The sequence below is a fragment of the Bufo bufo genome, chromosome 2 (genome assembly GCF_905171765.1).
Source record: "Bufo bufo chromosome 2, aBufBuf1.1, whole genome shotgun sequence".
NCBI classification, from domain to species: Eukaryota; Metazoa; Chordata; class Amphibia; order Anura; family Bufonidae; genus Bufo; species Bufo bufo.
Window position 1 is genome coordinate 662,213,547 of NC_053390.1, and position 23,872 is coordinate 662,237,418.

Here is a 23,872-nt window from a genome sequence, read left to right on the forward strand (position 1 = left end):
GAAGTTTGAATATAGTACCTGAAAGGAAGTTCTTTTTGTTGTCTTAGGGCTCTTTGTATAAGCGAGGAAGGTGGTGAGATTTTCATCTTCGTCATCCATGTTTCAAAATAGACAAAAAGTTTCTTAGTGGTGAGTGGCTTCACGTCTGTGTATAATCCCTTTCCATAAAGTAACCTGCAAACAAGAAAACACCATGAAGGTATGTGAGGGCTTACAAAGCAACAGATCCAGGATTTATAAGCATCATAAATGAATCCAGCAGTCACACATATATCTCCAGCTACGGTGTGCCATCATGAGAATTGGTGCTTGCTAGGTGCGAAACAACCCAAGAAGACAATCTCTGTCCATGTTCTATATTAGAGAATGTGGATGTCATGGACCCTCTCCTGAGGACCACCACTCTGATTCCCCAGCTGTGGCAGACTTGGACCAGCAAAACATTACCTGGTTGCTGACTTATTCAAATAAGCATCATATACAGGTCCTTCTAAAAAAATTAGCATATTGTGATAAAGTTCATTATTTTCTGTAATGTACTGATAAACATTAGACTTTCATATATTTTAGATTCATTACACACAACTGAAGTAGTTCAAGCCTTTTCGTGTTTTAATATTGATGATTTTGGCATACAGCTCATGAAAACCCAAAATTCCTATCTCAAAAAATTAGCATATTTCATCCGACCAATAAAAGAAAAGTGTTTTTAATACAAAAAAAAGTCAACCTTCAAATAATTAAGTTCAGTTATGCACTCAATACTTGGTCGGGAATCCTTTTGCAGAAATGACTGCTTCAATGCGGCGTGGCATGGAGGCAATCAGCCTGTGGCACTGCTGAGGTGTTATGGAGGCCCAGGATGCTTCGATAGCGGCCTTAAGCTCATCCAGAGTGTTGGGTCTTGCGTCTCTCAACTTTCTCTTCCCAATATCTCACAGATTCTCTATGGGGTTAAGGTCAGGAGAGTTGGCAGGCCAATTGAGCACAGTAATACCATGGTCAGTAAACCATTTACCAGTGGTTTTGGCACTGTGAGCAGGTGCCAGGTCGTGCTGAAAAATGAAATCTTCATCTCCATAAAGCTTTTCAGCAGATGGAAGCATGAAGTGCTCCAAAATCTCCTAGCTAGCTGCATTGACCCTGCCCTTGATAAAACACAGTGAACCATCACTGACTGTGGGTCCTTGACACTGGACTTCAGGCATTTTGGCATTTCCCTCTCCCCAGTCTTCCTCCAGACTCTGGCACCTTGATTTCCGAATGACATGCAAAATTTGCTTTCATCCGAAAAATGTACTTTGGACCACTGAGCAACAGTCCAGTGCTGCTTCTCTGTAGCCCAGGTCAGGCGCTTCTGCCGCTGTTTCTGGTTCAAAAGTGGCTTGACCTGGGGAATGCGGCACCTGTAGCCCATTTCCTGCACACGCCTGTACACGGTGGCTCTGGATGTTTCTACTCCAGACTCAGTCCACTGCTTCCGCAGGTCCCCCAAGGTCTGGAATCGGTCCTTCTCCACAATCTTCCTCAGGGTCCGGTCACCTCTTCTCGTTGTGCAGCGTTTTCTGCCACACTTTTTCCTTCCCACAGACTTCCCACTGAGGTGCCTTGATACAGCACTCTGGGAACAGCCTATTCGTTCAGAAATTTCTTTCTGTGTCTTACCCTCTTGCTTGAGGGTGTCAATGATGGCCTTCTGGACAGCAGTCAGGTCGGCAGTCTTACCCATGATTGTGGTTTTGAGTAATGGACCAGGCTGGGAGTTTATAAAAGCCTCAGGAATCTTTTGCAGGTGTTTAGAGTTAATTAGTTGATTCAGATGATTAGGTTAATAGCTTGTTTAGAGAACCTTTTCATGATATGCTAATGTTTATCAGTACATTACAGAAAATAATGAACTTAATCACAATATGTAAATTTTTTGAGAAGGACCTGTAATACATTTTTCCTGCAGTGGATATGCGTGGCCAACCAGACCTACAGCGATCAGCCAGGTCACCATCTTTTGTTGAGACAACCCCTTCAAGCTCAGGTTCACACAAAAGATTTTAGTGGCATTTTTTAAATTATGTGGTTTTGTACTTGGTTTCCAGAGGGTGGCAGCAGAAGCAACTCATCCCACATGCGACAGTCAACGTTGGTAAAAATGTAGGCTACTTTCACGTTTGCGTTTACATTTTCCGGTATTTAGATCCGTCATAGGAAAACGCTTCCATTTTGTCCCCATTCATTGTCAATGGGGACAATACTGAATTGAACAGAACGGAGTCGTGGTTTTCTTTACATCATGGGATGCGGAGCAAAACGGACCCGGCATGACTCACAATGCAAGTCAAGCACACAATAAAAAATGGACCCGTCCTCATTGTCTTTCAATGGAGTTCATGACGGATCCATCTCGGCTATGTTAAATATAATACAAGCGGATCCGTTCATGACGGATGCAGATGGTTCTATTACACCGCGCAACAATGATTTTGCTACTGAGAGAAAAACACGTGATTTATACTAAAATGAGTGCGCTGATTCCAAATATGAACTTGGAATTTGCCTGACACGTCTAAATTTTAAGTTATACATGCAAAGCCTATTCAGTTATAATTAGGGTTGTCCCGATACCACTTTTTTAGGACCGAGTACAAGTACCGATACTTTTTTTCAAGTAGTCACCGATACCGAATACCGATACTTTTTTTAAATGTCATGTGACCGTTTTGGGGGATCTGTGGATCTGTGGATGACGCACTGTCATGTGGGGGATCTGTGGATGGCACTGTTATGGGGGACCTGTGGATGGCACTGTTATGGGGGATCTGTGGATGGCACTGTTATGGGGGATCTGTGGATGGCACTGTTATGGGGGATCTGTGGATGGCGCTGTTATGGGGGATCTGTGGATGGCACTGTTATGGGGGATCTGTGGATGGCACTGTTATGGGGATCTGTGGATGGCACTGTTATGGGGGATCTGTGGATGGCACTGTTATGGGGGATCTGTGGATGGCACTGTTATGGGGGATCTGTGGATGGCACTGTTATGGGGGATCTGTGGATGGCACTGTTATGGGGGATCTGTGGATGGCACTGTTATGGGGATCTGTGGATGGCGCTGTTATGGGGGATCTGTGGATGGCACTGTTATGGGGATCTGTGGATGGCACTGTTATGGGGATCTGTGGATGGCACTGTTATGGGGGATCTGTGGATGGCGCTGTTATGGGGATCTGTGGATGGCGCTGTTATGGGGGATCTGTGGATGGCACTGTTATGGGGATCTGTGGATGGCACTGTTATGGGGATCTGTGGATGGCACTGTTATGGGGGATCTGTGGATGGCACTGTTATGGGGATTTGTGGATGGCACTGTTATGGGGATCTGTGGATGGTACTGCTATGGGGTGGGATATCTGTGGATGGCATTGTTATGGGGTGGGGGGATCTGAGGATGGCATTGTTATTTGGTGGGGGATCTGTGGATGGTGCTGTTATAGGGGATCTGTGGATGGAACTGTTATGGGGAGGATCTGTGGATGACACTGCTATATGTCATCCACAGATCCCCCTCATAACAGTGTCCCCCAATACACCGGGCCCCGCCGCTCACCGAAGTATTTATAAACGTGAATCCTTATCCTGTTATTAAGTTGAACTAACGCTGCCCTCTCCCATGTTCCCCTGTATCCCCCTGTATCCCCACAGCACTTACTTAAGCTTCCATAGCAGGCAGAGCGGACGGCACCAGTAACGTCACTCACTGACGTCGCGCGTCTGCTCCGCCTGCTTCATTCATAAAGTGGGCGGAGCAGGCGCTCTACGTCAGTGAGTGACGTTACTGCTGCCGTCTGCTCTGCCTGCTATTGAAGCTTACAGGGGGATACAGGGGAACATGGGAACATGGGAGAGGGCAGCGTTAGTTCAACTTAATAACAGGATAAGGATTCACGTTTATAAATACTTTGGTGAGCGGCGGGGCCCGGTGTAAGAGTACAGTGACTGCACCGGGCCCCGCCCATAGTTACGGACTCCAGCCCCTCCTCTCTCCCGATGCTGCATCTTTGCCGGGCCGCAAAAGTATTCATTGCGGGAAAAAAAAAAAGTATTCTATTTATGTATCAGGGCGGGGTATCGGCGGCTGAGTACCGCCGAGAAAACTCGGAATCGGTCCCGATACCGATACTAGTATCGGTATCGGGACAACCCTAGTTATAATATTAATGCATTATATTGGAGATATTCCAATGGACATGTCCAGACCTGTCCGGACGCACTCAGGCTGATGTCAGCAGTAAGTATATAAGGCAAGCTGGACAGATTTTGATAAAGTGATCTGTTATAGTGCTATCAGTTTTGAAACTTATAGGGAACCTGCCATCAACTTTATGCTGATCTCACTGAGGGCAGCATAAATTAATGTCACACATCAGCTAAAAGTAAGTGGTTGCCGAGAACCAGCATTATAATCCTTGCAGCCCAGGCCTTGAAAAGAGTCAAATCTACCTGAGAAGAGTCCTGGTTATTCCTAATCTCCTGCTCTCCCGGCCATCTGCTGATGATTGGCAGTTCTCTTCTAGGGAGAAAACTCGGTAGAAGACTGTCAGTCATCAGCAGATGGGCGGGAGAGCAGAAATTCATGAATAATCATGACTCTTCTCAGGTGGCCGTGACTCTTTTCCAGGCCCAGTCTGCAATGATTGTAATGTTGGTTCTCGGCAACCACTTACTTTTAACTTTTAAAGGGAACCTGTCACCTGGATTTTCGCACATCACGAGATTACGGCGCTCTAGCTTTGTGACGTTGGGGAGCAAGGAGGAGATTTGGAGGATGCGGGGTGGTGCTGGGCTCCTTCACAGTGGGCGTGGCTGGGCTTAAAGTCAGAGAACGCTGGACTCATCTCTCAAGCATGGAGGAGACAGGACTCATCTAAGGTTCATTTAAATATCTATAAAATCGTTTTATTGACACAATAAAAGCACACAGAGCTATGGGGACTGGGTATTGCGGATGTGCTAGCGGCGATCTAGCAGCCCTTATCCTCAGCTCTATACCCAAAATCCAGATGACAGGCTCCCTTTAAATGACAGACCGCTGAAATCAACTCACCTGTGTCTACTTTATTCTACTGTTAGTATGGAAAGCATAAAGTTGACGACAGGTTCCCTTTAAGATGGATAAACGCAAATGTGTTAACGATCCAGACAATTTCTGCTACATATGTGGCAAATACACTACTTATGATCAGCGCAAGAATCTGACAAAGCGAATGCGTCTTGCTTACAAGTATTACTTTGACTGTAAAATTGGAGATCAAGATAAAAGCTGGGTACCTCATGTTTGTTGCACTGTGTGCTACTCTGGGTTAACACAGTGGTTGAATGGTAAAAGGAAAGGAATGGCTTTTGCAGTGCCTATGGTTTGGCGTAGGGATGTCCCGATACCATTTTTTTAAGACTGAGTACGAGTACCGATACTTTTATTTAAGTACTCACCGATACCAATTACCGATACTAATTTTAACAATAAAATACACACACATGTATTTTCTGACCACTGACCAACCAAAAGGCCCAAAAACAGAACTATAACATTCCAAGGAGACCTTACACTGAATAGGGGCCACAAAGAGACATTATACTGTATGGGGGCCACAAAGAGACATTATACTGTATGGGGGCAGCCACAAGGAGACGTTATACTGTATGGGGGCAGCCACAAGGAGACGTTATACTGTATGGGGGCAGCCACAAGGAGACGTTACACTGTGTGGGGGCAGCCACAAGGAGACGTTATACTGTGTGGGGGCAGCCACAAGGAGACGTTATACTGTATGGGGGCAGCCACAAGGAGACGTTATACTGTATGGGGGCAGCTACAAGGAGACGTTACACTGTATGGGGGCAGCCACAAGGAGACATTACACTGTATGGGGGCAGCCACAAGGAGACGTTATACTGTATGGGGGGCAGCCACAAGGAGACATTATACTGTATGGGGGCAGCCACGAGGAGACGTTATACTGTATGGGGGCAGCCACAAGGAGACGTTATACTGTATGGGGCAGCCACAAGGAGACGTTATACTGTATGGGGGCAGCCACAAGGAGAGGTTATATATACTGTATTGGGGCAGCTACAAGGAGAGGTTATACTGTATGGGGGCAGCCACAAGGAGAGGTTATACTGGGGGCAGCCACAAGGAGACGTTATACTGTATGGGGGCAGCCACAAGGAGACGTTATACTGTATGGGGGCAGCCACAAGGAGACGTTATACTGTATGGGGGCAGCCACAAGGAGACGTTATACTGTATGGGGGCAGCCACAAGGAGACGTTATACTGTATGGGGGCGGCCACAAGCAGAGGTTATACTGTATGGGGGCGGCCACAAGGAGACGTTATACTGTATGGGGGCAGCCACAAGTAGACGTTATACTGTATGGGGGCAGCCACAAGGAGACGTTATACTGTATGGGGGCGGCCACAAGGAGAGGTTATACTGTATGGGGGCGGCCACAAGGAGACGTTATACTGTATGGGGGCGGCCACAAGGAGACGTTATACTGTATGGGGGCGGCCACAAGGAGACGTTACACTGTATGGGGCAGCCACAAGGAGACGTTATACTGTATGGGGGCGGCCACAAGGAGAGGTTATACTGTATGGGGGCAGCCACAAGGAGACGTTATACTGTATGGGGGCGGCCACAAGGAGACGTTATACTGTATGGGGGCGGCCACAAGGAGACGTTATGCGGTATGGGGGCAGCCACAAGGAGACGTTATACTGTATGGGGGCGGCCACAAGGAGATGTTATACTGTATGGGGGCGGCCACAAGGAGACGTTATACTGTATGGGGGCAGCCACAAGGAGACGTTATACTGTATGGGGGGCAGCCACAAGGAGACGTTATACTGTATGGGGGCGGCCACAAGGAGAGGTTATACTGTATGGGGGCAGCCACAAGGAGACGTTATACTGTATGGGGGCGGCCACAAGGAGACGTTATACTGTATGGGGGCGGCCACAAGGAGACGTTATACTGTATGGGGGCGGCCACAAGGAGACGTTATACTGTATGGGGGCAGCCACAAGGAGACGTTATACTGTATGGGGGCAGCCACAAGGAGACGTTATACTGTATGGGGGCGGCCACAAGGAGACGTTATACTGTATGGGGGCAGCCACAAGGAGACGTTATACTGTATGGGGGCAGCCACAAGGAGACGATATACTGTATGGGGGCAGCCACAAGGAGACGTTATACTGTATGGGGGCGGCCACAAGGAGATGTTATACTGTATGGGGGCAGCCACAAGGAGACGTTATACTGTATGGGGGCGGCCACAAGGAGACGTTATACTGTATGGGGGCGGCCACAAGGAGACGTTATACTGTATGGGGGCGGCCACAAGGAGACGTTACACTGTATGGGGCAGCCACAAGGAGACGTTATACTGTATGGGGGCGGCCACAAGGAGAGGTTATACTGTATGGGGGCAGCCACAAGGAGACGTTATACTGTATGGGGGCGGCCACAAGGAGACGTTATACTGTATGGGGGCGGCCACAAGGAGACGTTATGCGGTATGGGGGCAGCCACAAGGAGACGTTATACTGTATGGGGGCGGCCACAAGGAGATGTTATACTGTATGGGGGCGGCCACAAGGAGACGTTATACTGTATGGGGGCAGCCACAAGGAGACGTTATACTGTATGGGGGGCAGCCACAAGGAGACGTTATACTGTATGGGGGCGGCCACAAGGAGAGGTTATACTGTATGGGGGCAGCCACAAGGAGACGTTATACTGTATGGGGGCGGCCACAAGGAGACGTTATACTGTATGGGGGCGGCCACAAGGAGACGTTATACTGTATGGGGGCGGCCACAAGGAGACGTTATACTGTATGGGGGCAGCCACAAGGAGACGTTATACTGTATGGGGGCAGCCACAAGGAGACGTTATACTGTATGGGGGCGGCCACAAGGAGACGTTATACTGTATGGGGGCAGCCACAAGGAGACGTTATACTGTATGGGGGCAGCCACAAGGAGACGATATACTGTATGGGGGCAGCCACAAGGAGACGTTATACTGTATGGGGGCGGCCACAAGGAGATGTTATACTGTATGGGGGCAGCCACAAGGAGACGTTATACTGTATGGGGGCGGCCACAAGGAGACGTTATACTGTATGGGGGCGGCCACAAGGAGACGTTATACTGTATGGGGGCAGCCACAAGGAGACGTTATACTGTATGGGGGCAGCCACAAGGAGTCAGGACAACAATTTTTGAAGCCCCCCTCCTCAGTATAATAGTCTTGTGGCCATCATACAGTAATGTATATTTCTTCTTGCCCTAATGCCTGCTTTTAGAGATCAATGTGCAGCTTGCAGGCAGGAAGGGAAGGACCAGGGCCATAGAAGACAGACACAACACCTTTATTTCTTTTTGTCTGTGACCACTTGGGCTGGTTATAATCTTCTAACTAAGCTTTATACACTTACTAGGGTCGGTTCCTATAACTTTTAAAACTACTGGCAGGCGAACTCTGTTTGAGGAGGCCGGAGGGTGTCTGGACTCTGGAGAGGCTTTTCGCTCTCAAGTGAACCGAAGGTCAAGAGGGACTCGCTCCTGGCAAACACAGCTCTGCTGCAGTGAATGCAGTGGAGCAGACTGTGATGTAATTATAGTTATTGCAGGGACTCAGAGAATCGTCTGAGAGTTTATTAGTTAAAAGAATAGAATGAGTCAGAGACTGTGTCACCGAGTGCCTGCCAGGCTTCCTGCTCTGCTACATGCACCCTGTACACACACAGCTCCGCTACATGCTATACTAATGCCCCCCCCCACCCCGGACGGACTTGTCGGGAGACAGGGAGCCGCAGAGCAGGAAGCCTGGCTGGGACTCGGTGACACCGTCTGTGACTCATTCGATTCTTTTAACTAATAAACTCTCAGACAATTCTCTGAGTCCCTGCACTACGCTCCCTGTGCTGTGAGTCAGTGCTGGTGGCCTCTGATTGGTCGGAGGGCGGGGAGGGGCGGGGCTAGCTTCCACTGTAGGCTCCTATTACACTGCCTGCTGCTGCTGCCTCTGAAGGTGCCTCTGAGATGCAGGGGCAGGCCGCGGACGGACACAGACACATTTAGAAGCGGCGCACAGGTATCGGCAGTGGTATCGGGGACATTTGCACGAGTACATGTACTCGTGCAAATGTCCGGTATCGATACCGATACCGATACTGGTATCGGTATCGGGACATCCCTAGTTTGGCGTGAGCCGAAAAATCACCATTCAGACTGTTACTTTTGCATGACTAAAGTCGCTGGATATTCAAAGAGAAACAAGTCACAAATTGTGTATCCTGACTGTGATTCTGCTCCGTCCACCCATAGACTATAAACGTCCGGGAGGTGGTTCTCTATCTCTAAATGGACGTTTTAAAACGTCCATTCAGAGATCGCAGCTGCACGCTAATCGTGCAGCTGCTTATCGGGTTGCCCGCTGTCAGTGACAGCAGGGCAACCCTTAGAGAAGGCAGGGACAGTGCCCAGGTGTCCCTGCCTTCTAGATCGTGGATACACAGCGCTCGCCGAGCGCTGTGTATACAGTGCATGTAATCGCCGGGACCTGGAGAGTGCAGGAGCTGTGTGAGGTCTTTCACAGACCTCGATCAGCCCTGCACTGAGGCTGTACCAGCGCAGTATTATGCTGTACAGCCTCTCTGGGGGGTGTATTTCCCCTGTAACTGGGGCTGAGAAATCAATAGTGGGGGGGGGGGGGGGGGGGGGCGGGGGGGGGGGAGTGAAGTTAAAGGGTTTCTGTCACCCCACTAAAGTGATTTTTTTTTTTGGGGCTAGTTAAATTAGTTATATAGCGATATATGAAAATATAATTGTGTTCCTTACTTTGATCCAACAGTTTATTCAAAAAACGAAGTTTTATAATATGCAAATTCGGTCTCTACCAGCAAGTAGGGCGTCTACTTGCTGGTAGCTGCTGCAGAAATCCGCCCCCTCCTCTTGTTGATTGACAGGGCCAGCCGGGATCTCCTCCTCCGGCCAGCCCTGTCGGCATTTCAAAAATCGCGCGCCTGTGTTGAATCGGCGCAGGCGCTCTGAGATGAGGAGGCTCGTCTCCTCAGAACTCCCTCAGTGCGCCTGCGCCGATGACGTCTTCTATTTCGGTGATGTCATCGGCGCAGGCGCACTGAGGGAGTTCTGAGGAGACGAGCCTCCTCATCTCAGAGCGCCTGCGCCGATTCAACACAGGCGCGCGATTTTTGAAATGCCGACAGGGCTGGCCGGAGGAGGAGATCCCGGCTGGCCCTGTCAATCAACAAGAGGAGGGGGCGGATTTCTGCAGCAGCTACCAGCAAGTAGACGCCCTACTTGCTGGTAGAGACCGAATTTGCATATGATAAAACTTCGTTTTTTGAATAAACTGCTGGATCAAAGTAAGGAACACAATTATATTTTCATATATCGCTATATAACTAAGGCCTCTTTCACACTTGCGTTGTTGGGATCCGGCATGCACTTCCGTTGCCGGAGGTGCCCGCCGGATCCGGAAAAACGCAAGTGTACTGAAAGCATTTGAAGACGGAACCGTCTTCCAAATGCTTTCAGTGTTACTATGGCACCCAGGACGCTATTAAAGTCCTGGTTGCCATAGTAGGAGCGGTATACTTACAGTCCGTGCGGCTCCCGGGGCGCTCCAGAATGACGTCAGAGCGTCCCATGCGCATGGATGACGTGATCCATGCGATCACATGATCCATGCGCTTGGGGCGCCCTGACGTCACTCTGGAGCGCCCGGGGAGCCGCACGGACGGTAAGTACACTGCTCCCCCACTCCCCGCTACACTTTACCATGGCTGCCAGGACTTTAGCGTCCCGGCAGCCATGGTAACCATTCAGAAAAAGCTAAATGTCGGCTCCGGCAATGCGCCGAAACGACGTTTAGCTTAAGGCCGGATCCGGATCAATGCCTTCCAATGGGCATTAATTCCGGATCCGGCCTTGCGGCAAGTGTTCCGGATTTTTGGCCGGAGCAAAAAGCGCAGCATGCTGCGGTATTTTCTCCGGCCAAAAAACGTTCCGTTCCGGAACTGAAGACATCCTGATGCATCCTGAACGGATTTCTCTCCATTCAGAATGCATTAGGATAAAACTGATCAGGATTCTTCCGGCATAGAGCCCCGACGACAGAACTCTATGCCGGAAGACAATAACGCAGGTGTGAAAGAGCCCTAATTTAACTAGCCCCAAAAAAAAAAAATCACTTTAGTGGGGTGACAGAAGCCCTTTAAATGTCCCCTAGAGGTCTTGTATGACCTTATGGGGGACGAAAAGTGTAAAATAAAAAAAATAAAAATAAAGTGTTAAAAAAAAATTAAAAAAATGGGTTTCACATGTAAAAAAAAAATTCCCCAAGTAAGGAATTAAAATAAAATGTTAAAAATAGAACTTTAGGGTACTTTCACACTAGCGTTTTTCTTTTCCATCGCTGAGTTCCGTCATAGGGGCTCAAATCCGGAAAAGAACTGATCAGTTTTATCCTAATGCATTCTGAATGGAGAGCAATCCGTTCAGGATGCATCAGGATGTCTTCAGTTCAGTCTTTTTGACTGAACAGGCTTTTCAGAAAACCGTAGCATGTTGTATTTTTACCTCCGGCCAAAAATCCTGAACACTTTGACTGAACGCCGGATCCGGTCTTTTTCCCATTGACTTGCATTAACGCCGTGTGTTCAGTCAAACCGGATCCGGCTTTTGCATGTTAAACCCGAAAAATGTGAAAAAAAAGTTAAAGTCCATAAATGGCAGATCCGTTTTTTCCAATGCATTTTTTCATTGTGATCAAAATCCTGATCAGGATTCAAATGTAATCTGTTTTCACACGTTTTTCCGGATCCGGCGGGCAGTTCCGGTGTCGGAATTGAACACCGGATTTAAACAACGCTAGTGTGAAAGTAGCCTTAATAAAGAAAATAGACATATTTGGTATTGCCGCGTCCGTGATGGTCGGCTCTATAAATATATCACATGATCGACCCAGTCCGATAAACACCAAAAAAAAATATTTGTGTCAAAAAAAGCAATTTTTGTCACCTTACATCACAAAAAGTGCAACATCAAGTGATCAAAAAAGCGTATGTCCCACAAAAGGGACAACTTTAGCTCTCAGAACATGGAGACACTAAAACATCATTTTTTTGGTTTAAAAAATGCTATTATTATGTTAAAGTGAAATAAATAAAAAAAAGTATACATGTTGTTAGGTATCGCCACGTCCGTAACAACCAGCTGTATACAAATATCACATGACCTAACCCCTCGGGCGAACACCGTAAAAAAATAAAAACTATGTCAAAAAAAGCCATTTTTGTCACCTTACATCACAAAAAGTGCAACACCAAGTGATCAAAAAGGCATATGTCCCACAAAATGGTACCAATAAAACTGGAACCTTATCCCCTAGTTTACCAAATGGGGTCACTTCTTGGGAGTTTCTACTGTAAGGGTGCATCAGGGGGGCTTCAAATGGGACATGGCATCTAAAAACCATGTGGCGCTCCTTTTCTTCTGCGCCCTGCCTTGTGCCTATACAGCAGTTTATGACCACATGTGGGGTGTTTCTGTAAACCGCAGAATCTGGGTAATAAATATTGAGTTTTGTTTGGCTGTTAACCATCGATGTGTTAAAGAAAAAAATTAATTAAAATGGAAAATCTGCCAAAAAAGTGAAATTTTAAAAATTGGATCTCCATTTTCCTTTAATTCTTGTGGAACGCATAAAGGGTTAACAAAGTTTGTAAAATCGGTTTTAAGTAACTTGAGGGGTGTAGTTTCTACAATGGGGTCATTTATATGGGTATCCACTATGTAGGCCCCACAAAGTGACTTCAGACCTGAACTGGTCCTTAGAAAGTGGGGTTTTGGCAATTTTCTTAAAAATTTTAAGAATTGCTTCTAAACTTCTAAGCCTTCTAACGTCCTAAAAAAAAAAAATGACATTTCCAAAATGATGCCAACATAAGGTAGACATATGGGTAATGTTAAGTAATAAATATTTTATGAGGTATCACTTTCTGTTTTAAAAGCAGAGAAATAGAAATTTTTTTAATTGCTAATTTTTCAAAATTTTTGGTAAATTTGGGATTTCTTCATAAATAAAGGTGAAATATATTGACTCAAATTTATGACTATCATGAAGTACAATGTGTCACGATAAAGCAATCTCTGAATGGCTTGGATAAGTAAAAGCGTTCCAAAGTTATTACCACATAAAGTGAGATATGTCAGATTTGCAAAATTAGGCCTGGTCAGGAAGGGGGAAAATGGCCTTGATGGGAAGTGGTTAAACCAGTACCACACGATTTAGAGAATCCAGTGCCTGCCCCTCCCACAGCAGGAACGGCAATTGAAACAGACGGTTCTGATCCTGATGAAGAAGATGTTAATTGTCACAATGTACAGTATTTCCTGATCCAGGACAACTGGAGGGTCAGCCGCACTTGCTGAGCCAATCAGATTTAGATGATCTGGTAAGAGATCTGTCATTATCTAAAGAAAAGTCAGAACTGCTAGCTTCTAGACTTCAGGAATGGAATTTGCTACGATGAGGCACCACAACTTCACACTTTCATCATCGACACACCAAGTTAGCTGCATACTATGCAATGGAAAGCGATGTCTGTTTCTGTACTGATGTAAATGTCCTTATGATGGACTTAGATGGTACACATGTTCCCGATGAATGGAGGCTATTCATAGACTCTAGCAAAACAAGTCTGAAAGCTGTCTTGTTGCACAATGGTAATGGAAAACTATCCTTTCCATTGGCTCATGCGGTTGGAATGAAAGAGACCCATGCTTCTATGGAGTTATTTTTGAAAAATTATTAAATACTCAGAACATAAATGTAACATTTGTGCTGACCTGAAAGTGGTAGCACTGCTGCTTGGCCTACAGTTAAGGTACACAAAGCATATGTGTTTCTTGTGCCTATGGAACAGTTGTGATGACAACAATCATTACAAAATTAGACAGTGGCCTCTCAGAGTCGAGCACACAGTTGGTCAGTACAATGTACAACACAAATCACTGGTCGATCAACTTCAAGTTTATCTTCCACCACTTCACATTAAACTTAGTTTAATGAAAAATTTGGTAATTGCACTTGATTGTGATGGAAATGGTTTCCAGTATTTGAAGAAGTTTGGGATGGAAGGAATGCAAATGAGCTCTTATCAGACTCTGCCTCTAATGCCACCAGATGTAAGGCAGCTATCCTATAAGTCAATGTTCAGCTCTTAAAAGCAGATGAGGTACTGGCTTACTTAATATCCAAGTCATGTCTCAAGGCTTATTTTAAGAGCTGAACATTGACTTATAGGATAGCTGCCTTACATCTGGTGGCATTAGAGGCAGAGCTTGTTAAGAGCTCATTTGCATCCCTTCCCTCCCAGAATTCCAGAGAAGACTGTATGGCCTACAAGTCTCCTCACACTGATTAAGGTGCTCTCTCCCTAAGGAAAGTTAGTTCTTCCCTAAAGGAGAAGTTTAGCACACTGCAAACTGATGCTAAAATAAAGGCCAGAATTTTTATTGGCCCCGAAATCAACAAACTAATGCATGATGACAAAACTGTCACGATCAGTGTGGGGTGGAAACTCCACACTGAACACAGGAGGGAAGGGGAACAGTAACTGGGCCTGGAAACTAGGGAAGAAACAGGTCACCTCCTAGACAACCCTAATGCGGGCCCTGACTACCTATCAATGTGAATAGACCTTGAAAATAAAAATATTCATAAGCAGGATACCTAGGCCCTGATTTCCCTATAAGGCCCTGGAATAAGTATAGGACCAGAGACAACCCATTCCTCCCCAGACGGACGAATGGAAGTCTCTGTCTCAGGCCCAGATACAACAGGGAATATAACAAATACTGTACAAACAAACGTGACACTTAACTTCTGTAGAGATGGAAGAACAGGAACACCAGAGAGGATCTCACACCAGCTCAGCTAAACCCAAATGAAGCTATCAATCGCATAGTCAGAAGGGTGGGGTCAGACTATAAAGGGTAGAAGTGATGACCACTGAGCAACAGCTGAGTAAAGGGAAGTGGTCATTAACCCTATCAACACTGAATCAAGAGAAATCAAGGAGGCTGTTAGATTCCTCCACGCTCAGCCAATCTCCTTGATTTTCTAACATCAGTCACCTGAGGGACCGTGACAAAAACTCAACCCTCTGGAACTTGCAGCTTGGGATGCATTTGTGCTAGTAGTGCAGAACTTCCTTGGGAACAGATGAGCTGCAAACTATGCTGAATTAGTAGACAACATGCTTACAGCATATGAACAACTTGGCTGCCGAATGTCATTTAAAGTGCATTTTTTACATTCCCATCTTGACTTTTTCCCACCCAATTTGGGACACGTAAGTGACGAACATAGAGAGCGGTTCCATAAAGATATTTATACAATGGAGAACAGGTATCAAGGCCGCTGGAATCCCAACATGATGGTGGACTACTGCTGATTTTTGCAATGGGAAAATATGACCGTTCACAAACGCAAAAGCAGATGCCTGAAGCACTTTTAACAGTACTGGGCCTTGCTCAAGTGAGACTTTTAAACTGAAAAACGAGACTTTTAGAAATTTTGTTATTCCATTACATTTTCATACACTGTTTACTAAGAAAACTTTGATGTAGATCAGGTAATTGTTGGAGTAAAACTCGTTCTGTTCAAAATTATTCAATGCTTTCCAAGTGAGTCATTTAGGCATACTTATGCATAGCAAAGTTTCGTGACGTGTTACAACAATTCTGAGTTTGGATTTGTAATCCGCACACTCAATTTAGTATAGGAAAAATGGTTTGTGCCCAGTAGCAGACGAAAATATTATTTTTTCTTGCATGGTGTTATCAGTAAAGGAAGCGTCTTTGCTGATCCCTGCCGGATGAGGCAAAAACACAAGTGTGAAAGTAGCCTTAGGCCGAATGCACGCGTCCGTGTTCCGCGGCCGAGAGCGGTCCGTGGTATGCCGGGCTGGATTCCTGTTCAGATCATACGAGTGTATTACTGTACAGCAGCGGCGGCATGAAGCGCAGGGCGTCATAGCAACCAATGACGCCGTGTGCTCCTGCTCTGAACAGGAATCCAGCCGGGCATACCACGGACCGCTCTCGGCCGCAGAACACGGCCGTGTGCATTCGGCCTTAAAGGAAGTACCTTTGTGAACTTGCCATTTTGTGCGCCCACTGGTGACCATGGGTGGCCAGGGTTGTAGCCTCCAGATCATGGCTGTCCCATTGAAAACCAGAAAATAATCAACAGTGATCCCTAATAAAACGTAACCTTTAATCAGTTCAAATTAATAAAAGTCCCTCAAAATATAACAGATAAACAAGGAAAAAAAACACAATAAGAGTGCTCAATGACACTCAAACATTATGGTGCACGGAGGCACCTAAAAAGTAACCGGTAGTCCTACCATATCGTGGGAGTCCCACGGACTTTGTGGATACACAGCTGATGGTATGTTCCTGAAAAATCAAGGCAGGTAACGAACGGGTAAGGAGGGGGGCTCTAGTTCCCTAGACAGCCCTAAGGTACGGGTGCTATGCTGGCCCTAACGTCCTAGCCACGGAGCACCCGTCCTAAAAAGAACGACCCCGTCGATGAACCTTGCCCTTAAGCTACTTGGCCCTAGAGTGCCCTAGTGCAGCTAGTCCCTACATGCATGTTTCGATTTACTCTCATCAGGAGAAACATTACAAAGACTGGATAGGAACAAAGACCAAATCCAGAAGGGCATTAGTCAAGTATGGTCTAACATCATAATGTACATACAAATAGGTGCTGGTACATAGTATGAAAAGATGCCTAAAAGATAATCAAGGCAATTTCGATGGAAGTGGCAGCCCAAGATATAGTCTCCACTACACTAATATACAGGGCCTGTACAAGTACCGTAGGATGTGGGGCACTTGCAGTAGTGTGGGGAAACCTTGTGATAAAAAGTCTCCTCCAATCCGGTGGGCCAGAGCACGAACCGAGGCAGTGGGATAGCCGTCGGCCGGAATTTAAATCCAAACCAGGTTTTAAAACAAGGCCTGAGGCGCAGCGTGGTGACGTCCGGACTGTTGCCGGCGCAAACCGCACATGCGTGGCAAGTGCCTAACATAGACATCGCTTCCAGGGCGTGAAATTACTTGATGACGCATCCGGATGCGTTGCGCGTCATCACATAAGGCCACATAACACGTCATAAACATGAGACGCTTTCTTTACATGCGGTCACGTTGAAAGATGTTGCCAGGCGAACTACCGGCATGAGTGCACGCATCTGAGTGTAGCTCCGAGTCCCGATTAGAATCCTGATCCATCCTGCTTACCCGTCAGCCGCAAAAATAGAGTGGCAGGTACAGAAAAGGAGGGGATCAACCCGCAGGGGAAAAATGAGCCCAAGCAAGGCACAGGCAGCCGCGGATCGGCTCAAAGAATATGCCAGGACCGAGAGCCAACATGGCGCCGCGACCCCATCCAACACGAGCGCCCAGGCAAATCGCGGCAGCGCGGCCCTGCAGCAAGACCTCCCCAGCGAGGAAGAGCCCGAACTCTCCCCTAAAGTGGCCCATGAACAACTGATGGCCGCCATCACCATGTGCCAGACCTCCCTCACCAGCAAAATCGAAGAGGTAAAGGTGGATGTGGGCCTCCTCAGGCACGACGTGCAGCAGCTGAGAGAGAGGGCAAGACAGACTGAGCACAGAGTATCCGAATTGGAAGATATTACCAGACCCATGCAGGTCAAATTGTCGGACCTGGAAAAGAAGGTGCACCTGTGGCAGCAGAAATGTGACGACCTGGAAAACAGGTCCAGACGCAACAATGTGCGAATCCTAGGCTTCCCAGAGCGGACGGAAGGCTCAGATCCGGCGACCTTCCTGGAAAGATGGTTCAAGACCAAGTTCCCAGAGGCCACATTCTCGGCGACATACGCCGTGGAAAGGGCGCACAGAGTGCCGGCGAGACCTCCACCACCAGCTGCCCCTCCCAGACCCCTTCTTGCCAGACTCTTAAACTGGAAAGATAGGGATTTGCTACTAAACCTGGCCAGAACCGCACCGGACATATCATATAACAATTCAAGGATATCACTCTTCCCCGACTTCTCAGCGGAATTACAGAATAAGAGATCCACCTTTGTCGCTGTCAAGAGGAAGCTTCGGGAGCTCAACATCCAGTACTCTATGGCATATCCGGCCCGACTCCGGGTGATGGACGGCGGGAAATCCTTTTTTTTTTCAATGAACCGCGAGAGGCTGATGAGTGGATAGTGAGCAGACCGGGACGCTGAATCATCCCTATTGCTTTGTCCGGACACCTGGACTTACCCTCACTTGCTCGTTCCAGACCGAAAAGGAGGTGGACGCCTTTCTGTTCATGGATGGACGCCGTTTTCAGACGAGAACTCTGGGTATCGTATGGGGCCTAGGGTCACTTGTTCGCGACATGCGGAGCAGTTAAGGGGGAGGGGAAGGAGTTTTTTTGTCTAGTTCTCTTGCAATGTTCTTATGCTGCATCCCCTCTTATAGTTAGCTTATGGCTGTTTAATAGTAAGAAATATCGGGACTCACCCGGCGACACCTGCACTGGGATAACACCTAAATACACAGTGCAGGTCCCCGAGTGTACGGCTATGTTTGCAGCAGAACTCGAGTCTGCCCAGTATGTGTATGTAATGTTCCTAATGTCAGTAATTTTTTGGTTTGTATGTTCATCATGGTGGTACTTCAATATCTCCTGGAAACGAAAGTGGAGATTCTTTGGAGTGGTCGGCAGGGGTGGGGGAGTCGGGATATTACTTAATGGAGAAATACATATACAACTTATTGTGACTGAGTTAAAATGGCGGGACTAACAGTTATGTCATGGAATGTGCGGGGACTGGGCGGACCAAGAAAAAGGATAGCTGTGTTTTCGCATGTGCGTCGGCTCATGCCTGCAGGAGACCCACTTAACATCCGAAACGAGCAACAGAATTAAGAAGCCCTAGGTACAATGGAGCGCCAACGCATATGGGAATTCATATTCTAGAGGAGTGACAATTCTTGTACATAGAGGTCTGAGGTGGGAAACCCGGAGGCTTGTAGTTGGACGCTATATATTTGTATTTGCACATATTAACTGTATCCCATGTGTAATCATTAATGTATATAACCACCCGCCAGCCAGTGTATCAGTGTTGCAGGATATGGTGGGATTTGTAGTGCAGTATCCGAATGTCAGATTACTTTGTATGGGGGACTTTAATATGTTGATGAACCCTGAATTAGATCGCTTTCGGACCCCAGCGGGAGATGGAGTAGGGGTTTCTTCAACCTCAGTGCTTTTGAAGGTGGCCACAGAGATGGGTTGGTTGGATTTATGGAGCTAAAGACATCCCCTGACGGTACAGTATTCTTGCTTTACCCCCTCTAGAGGAGCCCTATCCAGAATAGATTACCTATTGGGAAACACACCAACCCTTACCGAGCTGGAGAGTATTGAGTACTGTCCACAGGGACCCTCTGACCACGTACCATTGCTAGCGAAGTTTTCTATGCTGGGGGAGGGAGTAAGAGGAAACAAAATGCGTATACATCCCTTCTTGCTTACCCTCATGGAGCCAAATGATCGGATCCCGGATCAATTAAGTATGTTTTAGGAGATCCAGGGTGACACAACAGACGAGTTGTTACTATGGGAAACGTTAAAAGCCTACCTGAGGGGATGCATTTAATCATCCATAGCATTTATCAAAAGAGAGGCCCACCGTAGAGAAGAGGAGCTCCAAAACTCATGTAGAGAAGCTGAGAACAATTTTACTAGGGATCCCACTGAACCTAACAGGGTGGAATGGCTCCTTAGGGGTAGGCAGTATATGCATCACTAAAAGGAGAAGAGTGATCGCAAACTATTTTTTCTCAAGCAGCAATTCTTTGAGATGGGAGGGCAGGCAGGCAAGGTACTAGCCCATATTGCCCGAAACAACGCCTCGATGCCCCCAGTAATACGTATTAGAGGGGCGGATGAAGGGATAATAGAGACATTGCCGGGCATCCTATCTAAATTCCAGGAATTCTACCAGGAACTGTATAGCTCAGTGGTCAATTATTCTACCCAAGAGCTGAAGTCGTACCTACAGGAGGTGACATATCCCCGTTTGAGCGATGAAGATATGACAATGTTAGGGAGTGACTTCACATTATAAGAAATTCAGATAGCTATGAGAGGACTCACGGCTGGGAAGGCACCCGGCCCTGACGGTATTCCGATCGAGGTGTACACCAGATACATTGACATCCTAGCCCCTAGAATGGAAAAAATGCTACAATCGGCAAAGGAGCAGCAGAGATTGCCGGACTCTTTCTATGATGCCACCATAGTGGTGATACAAAAACCTGATAAGGATCCCTTGGAGTGTGGGTCGTATAGACCCATCTCTCTGCTGAACCTTGATTATAAAGTGCTCACGAAAATAATCGCCAATAGATTGAATAAGGTCATAGCGTCTGTAGTGCACCCGGATCAGTCCGGATTTATACCGGGGAGGTCCACTTCCACTAACATTAGGAGAGCGCAGGTAGGTGGAGCCTTGGACAAGCCGTGGGTTTTGGCCTCCTTAGATACGGCCAAAGCCTTCGACTCGGTGGAGTGGCCATACTTATTGGAAGTACTGAACTGCTTTGGCTTTGGCACAGTATTCGCCCAATGGGTGCAGATGCTTTATAGGCAACCTAGGACGAATATTCTGGTGAACAGTACTCATTCAGGTCAGTTTAACCTCGGCAGGGGAACCAGACAGGGATGTCCCCTGTCACCTCTCCTATTTGCACTGGCAATAGAGCACTTAGCCCTTAGACTGAGACGGGACGAGGTCTATAGAGGAGTATCCTTAGGAGGTAGGGAGGACAGGGTCTGTTTATATGCCGATGACCTGATACTTTTTATGGATAGGGTAGATCAATCGTTGCCCAGAGCAATTGAGCTAATAGAAAACTTTGGCCATTTTTCCGGACTACACATTAACTGGTCCAAGTCAGCTCTGATGCCCCTTAAACCAGCGGATTGGCCCACGATTTACTGTAACCTCCCAGTTGTAGACCGGTTCAAATATTTGGGCATCATAACAACCAGAGATCCTTCCTTGGCATATACCTTGAACACTGAGCCCCTCATATCAACATTTGCTGGGAAATTTGCAACATGGAAATCCCTCCCCATTTCAATTATGGGACGTTTGAACCTCATAAAAATGGTTCTCCTACCTAAAGCATTGTACATACTAGAGCAGGCTAGCACGACGGTCCCGCGAAGGTTCTTTAATCGCCTCCACTCCATGATATCGGCTTTTATCTGGGGGAAAGCTAGAAGGAAACTAGCGCTGCAGACTTTACAAAGACCTAAACTACAGGGGGGGGGGGGGGGGCCGCCCCCGGATCTTTTCTTATACTTCTCAGCGGGGCACTTAAGTTACTTATCAACCTGGATATCTATCACGGCTGAGGATGGGGGAAACCCTCAGCCGTGCGATGCCAGAAGATGTTAGTGGCTGCTCGGCCAGGACGACAGAAATAGGGAGCAGGTCACCTCCTATCGCATCCCTAATCTGACCCTGACTCCTAGCTGCATGAGCCGACCTTGATGGTAGGAGGGCTCATGCTCCGGAACCTCAGATCCCTACTAACCCTCCGCAGATCCCTGAGCTAGGAGCTGGGTAGACAGCCCGTTCCTCCTGGACGCGGAGAAACAGGAGTCTAAATTGGCCAAGCTACAAGGGGATAGGAACAAGAACAGCCTATGGCAATGGCAGGTAAATGAAACAAGAACAACACTCACCTGCCACAGACACAAAGCCTGGAATCCATGTACAAGTGCTGCTGTCCACAACAACACAAACGGACACAGCACACACCACACATCACATAGGAAACCAGGACCATAAACTGCAATAAACAGAAAGACCATAAACACATCATCTAGCATCAGACATAAAGTTGTATGACCACAAGGGTGGCCCTCACTGGCAGATGGTATAAGGGACCAGGAGGGTGCCTCCAGCTTACAAACAAGGCTGGAGTACCCCCAGACATCAGGTCTCAACTGAGGCTAAATAGCCCATGTAGCCCCACCCACACAGACACAGTGGAAAGGGAATTAACCCTTCCAACACCAAGGAGGGAAGTGAAACCACTTAAAGGGAAAGTGCATACATAACTAAACCTCATACACAACAAACTGGGAAAGTGCACACATAAATATCACACCGCACCAGTTACCGCCGGCAACGGCATGCGTGGCAATCATGTCCTGGGAATCAGCCAGCAGGCCGAGACACTGCCACACACAATACTACACGTTGCCACGGGCAACCACAAGTAGGTTAAGGCTGACATGTCAGCCTGCATTTGTGGGAGGGGCGTAGGCACCCTTAAAAGGAGGCATGCCCTCTCCCCATTTGCGTGCGTTTCTGGTGCCTTTTCCCGCCTGACGTCACGCCCCGTCCTGCTGTACTGCTGTGCAGGTAAGTTTGCTGAGGGTTCCCCTCCATCGCTTTCCGGTCGGCTGTCGGGGTAAGTTTCAGGCTCCGCCGCACCCCTCTCCGGCGTGTCCATCATCCCCCCCCGCCCCCCGGTCCGGTCCGGTCCGCTCCACTCGCCACTCACCTCGCATCCCGGTTCGCACGCCCGGCTCGTCCTTGCTCAGGTGCCGCCCTGAGCAGATCTCGCGGGACGCCGGCAGCGCTTCCGTTGCCATGGCTACGGATCTTGCGTCCCGGCCGGCCTCTGCTGTCGGGCTCCCGTCCTGGCTCCGGCCGCCACAGCAGCTCAACCCCCCTCGTCTGGCTGGTCCTGGCGCTCTCCCCACGGGCGGGTCCGTCTAGACCCAGGGGTGCCGCTTCTTTCACACGCAGCCACTGGCCGGCGCCGACTGCTGTTCGCCAGCAATAAAGTTATATAAAAAAAAAAAATAAATGGTTACACACACTGGTTCTACACCATAAGCCCCATCATAGGCCCTCGCCAGCTCACACATATCACATCTGCTTGCCAGGGTCATGGCACTCCGCTGGCTCCCACGTGCCCCCCTCTGTCTTGCTAAACAGCAGACCAGTCAACCCTCCACACCCCACGGCAGCGGTCCGCTACCTCGCACCTCAGCTCCCACAAACACAGTCTCATCAGTCACAGGGACACGCAGTTCCCTGGTTCAGGGTCGTACTATGGCGTACTATGTTGCCTGTTACGCTTCAGGCTTACGTATCTACTGTACCCCGTCTGTTGCCTGTCACGTCGTCAGGCTTACGTTTCTCCCATGTTTTTATTCCCCATCACGCTGCCGGTTTTTACGTTTTCCATTACCGGTTACAGGTCAGGATCATGCGGTTAATCACTATTCTTTGTCGCTATCATTGTTTTTCAGGTTCGATCGATATTATTTTCTACGGTACGACCCCAGGTTTGGTGTTTTTTCCATGTGTTTACTCCTCTGTCAATGGCCACGTCCTCGTAGCGCTTACGTCTTGTTTTCACTTTCAGGTTGGTAAGGTCTTCCACAGTAGTACCCCCTTCATAGCTCTAGGCACTCGCCCGCCCCAAGTTCGCTCTTCATCACCATTCACGGCTCGGGTGTCGTCGTTCTGTCATTTGGGGTCTCCAGCTCAGATGTTAATTTTTGTTTATCACCTCACAGCCACGATATGTCGCAGATTTCCAATATCGAGGAAGCTCTGTCCATCCCGGAGACACCCGCATCCGAGCGGCCCTGCTCCTCATCACTGAGGAGTTGGACGATCGCCAAGT

At 47.8% G+C, this 23,872-nt stretch overlaps 1 protein-coding gene across 1 annotated transcript in view; it reads right to left on the reverse strand.

Moving 5' to 3' along the window:
• Positions 1-23,872, reverse strand: part of MAP9 (microtubule associated protein 9) — a 138,819-nt gene that overhangs the window by 102,694 nt on the left and 12,253 nt on the right. Inside the window, exon 2 of the mRNA XM_040420518.1 lies at positions 19-174. Coding sequence (XP_040276452.1) covers positions 19-99 — 81 coding nt within the window. The 5' untranslated portion in view covers positions 100-174. The remainder of the gene's footprint in view (positions 1-18; positions 175-23,872) is intronic.